Source organism: Charadrius vociferus, unplaced genomic scaffold, assembly GCF_000708025.1.
Source record: "Charadrius vociferus isolate BGI_N301 unplaced genomic scaffold, ASM70802v2 scaffold15, whole genome shotgun sequence".
Taxonomy (NCBI): domain Eukaryota; kingdom Metazoa; phylum Chordata; class Aves; order Charadriiformes; family Charadriidae; genus Charadrius; species Charadrius vociferus.
The window spans coordinates 6,326,801-6,335,477 of record NW_009650064.1 but is presented as its reverse complement, the minus strand read 5'-3'; the positions used below and the strand labels follow the sequence as shown (position 1 = coordinate 6,335,477).

The 8,677-nt window shown below is 40.1% G+C and overlaps 1 protein-coding gene across 1 annotated transcript in view; it reads right to left on the bottom strand.

The window, feature by feature from the left end:
• Window positions 1–8,280, bottom strand: part of CCNE2 (cyclin E2) — a 12,617-nt gene extending 4,337 nt beyond the window's left edge. The window contains exons 1-6 of the mRNA XM_009891842.1: window positions 8,267–8,280; window positions 8,068–8,176; window positions 7,783–7,839; window positions 5,661–5,812; window positions 3,460–3,595; window positions 816–962 (exon numbers count right to left, since the gene is read on the bottom strand). Of these exons, the coding sequence (XP_009890144.1) occupies window positions 816–962; window positions 3,460–3,595; window positions 5,661–5,812; window positions 7,783–7,839; window positions 8,068–8,176; window positions 8,267–8,280 (615 nt within the window). The remainder of the gene's footprint in view (window positions 1–815; window positions 963–3,459; window positions 3,596–5,660; window positions 5,813–7,782; window positions 7,840–8,067; window positions 8,177–8,266) is intronic.
• Between the last annotated feature and the right edge of the window lie 397 nt (window positions 8,281–8,677).

The following is an 8,677-nucleotide window of genomic DNA, read 5'->3' as shown; positions in this document are numbered from 1 at the left end:
AGAAAAAGATGAGAGAAAACCCACCAGCCACTGTAGCTGGCAAAATCCATGGCACAAAGATGGTTAACAAAGAAATTTGCCAACCCAGTCATACCAATTGGGGCCACCTATAGCTAGGTGTGTTAGTAACTAAGAGAATGTGCCGGCAGATGTGCTTCTCTACCAGCTGGCTCCACAGCATGATGCCTAACACACACTTCCTTAGGATAGAAAACTGCTTGTAGCGCACTACCTTGGCCTTAGGAACAACAGCTAGATTAGGGGGTTTCCAAGTTTAAAAACTTAATATCCCAAATTTTCCTCTCAGCCTAGCCTACCGTGCACTGTATAAAAATATGCTCTTTGCTCATAGATGTAACGCATGATGTAAAGTTTCACCATCACTGCACTTTAAAAAAAAAAAAAAAACCTCCGCTAAATGGGTTTATAGGGATATCAAGCTGATGTACAGGCAGTTTGAGACTTAGGCTTGGTTTTGTTCAAGTCCCACACCCATTCCTGAGACTGTTTGCCAACTGCTGTATATTTGGAAAAAGACAAAACAAAACAAAACTACTCCTAACACATTTGCATACCTTTTAAGTTTGTGCAGTCTCCTTCCCTGCTGCTGAGGAAAGGAAGGACAAAGACTACACTCCAGGAGATTGACATATGCACAACTGAAGGAAGAGAAAAAAATTTTCCCCTTCTGACCTTCAGTGTTGTATGTACACCACCAAGTTCAAAAGATTCAGACAGAAGAAATAAATATGTTATCACTGTCTTTTTAGTTATTCCAAACTTAATATCCTCATCCCTGTAACAGAGCTGCTTACCTCAAGTTTGGAGGCAATGAATAATGAGGTAATTCCTATGAGCTGAAGCATGCTCTTGTTAATATTTTTTTGTGTCAACATGAATCTATCAAAAAAGTCTTGAGCTAGGTAGAAGGTTTCCCTGTGGAGTGCATACACCTCGCATACCTACAACAGGGAAAAAAAAAAACAAACAAACTATTCAGTTTTCTGTTAAAAAACTTTATGTACACACATTGAAGTGTTCAAGCTTTAATAGTAAAGCACAATATGCACAATTTTATCTTTTGCACACACAAACCATCACATACCTAGGTGCAGTAGGATGTAGCGGTTAGCATGGGACTGAGAAAAGCATTTCCCATGCTCCCACCTAAAGGTGGATTGTCTATGATGCACTAACATACTTCCAAAGTATACCTTTTCCAACCTAAATAGCACCCAGTTTTCCTGAGTACAAACAATTTCCCACTGAAAGCAGAAAGCCTCATGGGTTGGGGGTGGGGGAAACACAAAACAGCAAAAAAACCCAAATAACTTCCTCGATTAAGAATTCTCTGTGCAGTCACAGAGCAGATCCTCCCTGTATTCCTAGCAGGTCTATCCCAGGGCAGAACCACTAAAAAAAAAAAAAATTTGCAGTCTTTGGCTACAGCAAGTAAACCTGGAAGCTCCTGCCCGCGGAGACTCTGCTGGCAAGCCAGGAGTGCTGCCTGCAGCCCCTCAGGCACACCGACTGCCTCGCTAAGCAGGAACAAAACTGCAAGAATGGCCATCTGCTCCATACAGTTGCGGGTTTCCCTGGTAGGGAAAACTTTTAATACTTGCATTGTATCAAAGTAGTTCAAATGCCAGTTCAACAAAAAAGGAAAGGAGACTGCCCGGGCCTGGAGACCTTATGCAGGAGCCTAATTTTTCCTTTCTAACTGAATTCGGGTGGGACTACCACAACTCCAGCTCATCTGCAACTCTGCATCCCTTCCACAACTAGAAACTAGTTAGATATCTATAAATTACTTAACAATCTATGTGCAGCCAACAGGAAAGAATATCCAAGAAATAGATCCCAAGTCCAAGCTTTCTGCCCTGCTTCATTATATCACTTGGACACAGAGTCAGAATAAAATCTCACTACTACTAGCTATTTCCTAAAATAAGGTTGAAAGTCTGTGTGCAAATTAAAACCCTTCCTGACCATCAAAAATGCAACTGGTTGGCAGTAACACCCCAGCTCATTCTTTTAGACCTGATCTAATATTTGCCAATTGACATGCTACTCTGATATTATTAACTATTGCTCCAAACAAGACCCAGATCTAAAAACGTACAGACAAGCCCCACCCATAAATAAATGGCACAATTTCTATAAAAGTGTATTGCCCAAACATAAACAATAATGCTTGGTCATGTTAAATAGTATCTCAGCTATGATATTACAGAAGACAATGTTAGGAGCTGCTTGAGGACTCTCAAAGTTGCTGGGATTTTAATTCACTGTGGCATATAGAACCACTGAGCTGAACAACAACAAGGCCCTTGTTGACATTTTTGTTTGGAAACTGGACGATTTCCTAAGACTCCAAGATTTTCAAAAGAAAACAACAAAACATAACTTAATGGTGGTATGTAAATTACACATTAAAGGAAGTAGGGAAGTGCACAACTGGAATAGTTTTTATACTCAGACAGTATTTAAAAAAAAAAAACCAAAACAAAAAACAAAACACACACAAAACCCCCCACAATCCTTTCTTTTCCCTTGAAATTCCCTGCTATTAGCACTGTTCTACCAAGACAACAAGAGTGCCACTGTAACATCTGCTTCCTCGGAGTACTCGATACGGAACTGGTAAACCTGCTAGATCCCTTCTGCTGATGGGCAAGGATTGCATGCATCAAACATTGCTTTTGGCAGTGGCGACTGAATACGCTTAATATAGATTTCTTGGAAACGCCTCCAGAACATAGCTCTCTGTTTACAACACTAATACTCCTTCACATAGGCTGCCAAGATTGAGAGCTTCCATTTTGCTTGACAACTGGAATACCCTGAAGTACAGCAATTAGACTGGAATATGGATGATTTATTTGTAATTGTTTTCTGACAGGAACCTGTCTATATCAAGAGCTTTCAGATGTCAGGCACTAATGCACTACTTTCTTTTGCTCACTTCGTAAGACAGAAATTAAAAAAAATCACTAGCAAGTCAGAAAATAGTATCAGGGGCTGACATCTAAGAGCTCTTGACATAGATAGGGCGAGGGTGATAATTAAAGGCCTCAATACAGATGCAGTTGTCTCATAGCTTAGATACAGCCTAAGATGTAAAGTTAGAGCTTCATATACTGAAATTGCTCTAGAAAGATTAGTTAAGTGTCTCCAAACTAGATTTCTCCCCTTCCCAGGAAAGAAGTGTGGTAAGAGCAAACATTCAGTACTGTTGCTTGCTGCCCTGTGTGGAAGGTTCAGCATCTCCTGCCAGGGAAGACTGAATGCAGCTCACCAAGAGGATCAAAAGCAGTAACTTGTAACCCTTTTGTTGCAAACTAGTTTTAGCATTTACCATACAGTAAATTTTGTTATTAGATCTTTTATGTAAAAGCTGTGCTTTTATCTGCCTACTTCACAGGCATAACACATGACAAAGTAACTAAAAGAACACACCTCTAAGAGCCAGTCTAACAGTATTGATCTCATATGAGGTTGCAAACTAGAATGTAGCGATGTGAAATGTTTGCAATGAGCGTATCTGTTCTCCTTCTTCAGGATGTTGAGCCAGACGTCTTTGGAATTTCCCCAGCTACAGAATAAAGTTACACAAAACATTGTTAATTATATATACACCTTCACAAAAGGAGTACAAAAACATTATTTATTGTTTACAGATATTCAGGAACAAAAAAAAATAAAAATTCCGCATACTGGAAGATCCCTATGGTAATTAGAAAACTGCAGGTATACTTTGAACATGTAACATTACCCCAACAGCAGCTTGCCAAGGTCATCAGCAAGTCCAGCCTTATAGAACAGGCAATAAAACTGAATGTGTACATCCCAAAGTTGCACATACAAACAGTTTCCTATTTTGCCTAGTTAGGTGACTGTCCAGAGAGCAAGATAAAAACCAAACCCTCCTCATAAAAAAAAGGAAAAAAAACACCACCCCACTCCCCAAGAAACAAAACATACATGAAGTTGTCTCACTTAGTTTGAGAAAAACATTTACAGACAGTGTTTGAAAGTCACTCATCCATCTCTTCCTTTTCTAGCCTACCCTAAGAGAACCCTGTGAGAAAAACTGAGTTCTTTTTTATTGCTAACTTATGATTTATTAGCATTCGAGTCTACTTAGGAAGAAGATGCCTATAACATTAATATGTCTTGGTTTTAATTTGTAATTATTGTTATTATGAATTGACATGGTTAGTCAAGGCAGTGCTGATTTCCTACTGTAATTTTTGGAGTTAAATATTTACCTTTCCCCACGCAGAAGCAGAGAGAGATTAAACAGACCTGATCACTGGTATCACCTACAAATTCTGACCCAGATCAGTTCTATTCTGCCACCATTGTAAGTTAAAAGCTGGAGAAACATTTGCTTGTTTAAAGTACAAGTCTCCCCATTTAAGTGAGCAGGTATCGAAAAAATCTATTATGATCTTCCTGCAGCAGTTAGAAAAGCATGAAGAAGGCAGCAGAGAGTAAATGATCCTCTTATTGAGCTAATTGGAAAGGGTGGAGCTCAGCTTTACCAGATACCTATCGACAGGAGGTGAACATCAAAGATTAAACTCCTTGCATGGAATTCTGTATCTGAACGTATCTTTGGGATCCAGCATTTTCCTACAACTTGGTAAAGAAGTGCAAGAGATTCCCTCATTCATAATATTTTTTAAATCAATATTATTATTTTTACAAATCTCCTTCGCACTAAGCTTTCCAACACATACAAAAACATGGTTTGCCAGGTATAAAGAAGAGCATACTCTTCTTCAAAGCACAGCTCAGCATGCTGGCTTGGGAGTAATACTGTGAGGGAAGTGCAGGCGAGTTTGAAACTCAGTGAAAGAGACTGTAAGAGACCTATTGCTTTGCTCTGAGACAAAACATCACCATGCAGCAGCTCCCAGTTCTGATCAAGTTTTGGCCAGAACAAATGAAAACATGGTGTATCTAGAAAGGTTCTCTTAAAGTAATGCTTCATGTTCCGCTTCTCTTCTCATTCACCTCAGCAGAAGTTTTCCCTCATGCATTGCAGCAAATTTAGCAAGTCTTTCATTAAACACCAGGCTAATACAAACAGCAACCAGGATACTTACCTAACACACCTGAACGGCTAAGAAATTCAGAAATTGAAAAGTCCGATTTAGTCAGCTAATCTATCCCTCTGCAGAAGGGAAACTTTCTACTACTGTGACTGCACCAAGCGTACTGCATCACATTAACAAGCTACCTGCACAGCAATATTGCCACAAGTTTATTTGCATATTTGTACATTTTTAAGTTCTTGAAGAAAACTTTGCTTGCTATTTTTCAGTCAGTTCCAATAGCACTGAAAGTTTAGTTTAACCATTATGTGCCCCTTAACCACTTAAAAGTCTTCAGTGTTAAGTTATAAGAGGACAGTTCTGAAAGGAAAAAGTTATCTGTCCAGTGCATTTATAAGATTGGGTGGAAAAAAAAAAACAAACCCAGAATGTCTTTTTTTTGTTTTGGACATTGGAACTGTTTGTGGGATGAGGAGACAAGAAGTATGGGTTGAGTACCACCCACTATTATACAAACACAATACAACAAGAGATTTTACTACAGTAGTTCAGCATATTTGATAAAGCATCAACAACTGCTGCATCTGGTAAACTTACTTGAGTTCTGGCAAAGGTGATGGATTTATGAAGAGGTTTCTGAACCTGTATTTTTTGAATCTGGAGAAGTCAGTGGTTACCGATTCTTTGTGAGGTGTTTCAATAATTATGCAAGGCGAGATGCCTCCTGTTATCATGGGCGGCCAACAACTCTGCAACATAAACAAGGGATCTTTTAAATACTGATTTTACTATGAGAGCAAGAAAGGCGAGAAGTAGATTATAGTCACAACAACAATATATGTAATGTATGTTAGTCTTTTTGGACCTCAGCATCAATTCAAGTACTGAAACCAAGACAGACAGAGATTAAATGCCAACAAAGCCTTTCACTGTCAAGACAGAACATGTGTAAACAAATTTGATAAATTTGGCAAACCCAGTTTTGAGGAAGACAACTGTCTTTAGTTTATAAACCCACAAATAATCAATCCATTGCTTGAGCAAAGTTACGGTACATAAAGCAAAGGTACTCATTGTTACTAAAACACAGGACATCAGGTTGCTGGTCCTATCTACATATCTACTCAGAGGGAAAAGAAAAGAGAGGGTGGAGGTTCTACTGTCTCTCAGTGGAAATTCAGCAACTTGTTATCTTCCAATTAAGCACTCCAGAGAGGAGCCACCCATCTCAGCTCCAGAGCTAGATACCCAGTGAGCAAGCAGCAGCTGTGACCTATCTCTCAGTCGGCCAATGCCAAATAAGGGATACATTGGCTCAAAAGGAGAAGAGCCCGAAGTTATTCACGCAGAAAGCTTCAGAGAAGGAATTCTAGATTACTTCAGTTAACTCTGTAACTTGTTTCACTAATACTTACTTGGTTGTACATAACCAATACAAGTAAGGAGGTATCACATGCATGGAGCATATGCAATGCTGTAATGGCTGACAGCCTTCAAAATGGTGACACCAAACTTTAATTATGCTCTGTGGAGTTAGGGGGGATCCCATTCCCAAAGAATGGCAACACCTACCCTGAACACAGAAACTTTTCCTATATAGCTGTTCTGCAAGCTAAACTACATATGATTTCCTTACTATATTTAAACCTATTCATAGCCAGACTAAAGTACCCTAAGAGTGAAGTTACACACTCCAGCAGAATTGATCTTAACAGCACACAGCCAGGAGAAAAGGGAGATCCTGCTCCTTCTTCTCTCCTGTGATCTTCACTGCCTGAGTCCCACCTCTTCCTTTGTTTGTCAGCTTTGATACTTTCCCAGACTCTCTGCTGGGTTGATTCAACTCACTAACCCAGCAGAACATTAACTCTTTTTGTAGTGCCAAATTAGCAAGCTGAACTTGTATACCACTTCATTTAAAGAGAACCAAAAATGGAGCAAGGCAGGAGAAAGGAGTACATGGCCAGCTATCAAGAAAGGAAAGAAGGGGGAGCAGGATTTCCCCCCTTTCGGCAAAGGTAAGTTGTGACACACAGTTTCACCCCAAGTACAGCTGACATACTTATACAGCATTTTTCCCTACACAAAGTTTGCAAAGACATTTTCACAATCAGAAGCATTTTGCTTCACCATAGCCATTAGTCTCTTATGTTTTACAAACAAGATTGTTCACAAGAAAGTTACATTATTTTACTAAGCCACTTTAAAATAAACAACTGTAAAGCCGCTCACCTGGTTTAGGAGTAGCCTGTGATAGTTAAAATAGATTCCTAAATCGATCTAAATAATCAAAAGAACTGTTAAATGAAAGTAAAGAGGGCCTGCATGGTTGTGAGTCTTCTTAACTAAATGGCCGTGAAACCACACCTTAAGTTAAAACAAGTGCAATGATCTTGTTTAGACTTGCCTCTAGGCCTTACCTGCTCTGCATGTGGAATTATTCTGAAATACACGGTTTTACTCTCATTTTTACACCTAACCTTACCCTGCAGTGGTTTCCACATGGAAGGACCCTTTACCTGCGATAAAGCCATACGTAAAAAAGCAAAAACCTATGAAAAGATGCTAAGGTGCAGAGCTCCCACAGTTTTTAATATCTGAAGGTAGAAGCTTCCCCTATTGAATATTTTATAGTGTGGAATGCACGACTTCACACCCACCAACATAAGCCAGATGGACTCCCTCACCTAGTTTGAGCCATTAACCAAGATTGAATTACCTTAATCTCATATTGATGCTTTTTAGCAATTTTCCCATCTTCTCTTTTCTTAATCTCCTGCTGAGAAGAGAGATATGCATCAGTACACTGACGGCGACCAGCATACCCACCTCTAAAGCTAAAGCAAACTGTTGCTACTCCTGCCCCACTTTCTAACTTAAAGATTCTCCCATCCAAACTGCTACTCCTGCCCCACTTTCTAACTTAGAGTAAAGATTCTCCCATCCAAATGCACTGAGGAACTATCAATATTATTAAACTTTTCAAGTTGCCCAAACTGGTCACCTCTGCTGTTCTCCTTTTTCTGGTCTGGAGCTGTTCTGATGCCTGCAGTTCTTGTGGAGACTCTTCTTGACATGACAGTGGCTGCTGCTGCTTGGCTTGCAACCGGCTACTGCAAAGAGCAAAAAGAAATTAGACATTAGGAGAGCAGTTGTTAGATGAACGCAGATAAGCTTGGTGTATTACAATGCTAACAGTTTACCTGCGTCTTGACATCTTCTTTGGGTCGTAAGATCTCTACCTAGACCAAAGGAACAACATTAACTCAGTTAATGTATCCTCAAGAAGTTAGGACCATGTTCTGTACTTTGCATCATAAGAAGTATCACAGAGAACAGCATGGTTTACATGACCGAAACAGAGGGGCACAAGTATTTTACTGTCGTGAGGAACGCCTGAGCAGGGGACGGCTGTGCCATATAACCACAGGCAACTCCACATCCTGCTGGGAGTCTCCCTGCTGAAGTGGGTGACACAGGGATGCCCACACATGCCAGCAGTCAGTTTGGCTCCTCTAGCCTGGGGTGGGGACAGGGGGTGGAATCTGTAAAGGGACATTTCCCATTCAAGAGGATGTGCGGGGGTCCCCGGAACTGTGACACACACCCCCCCC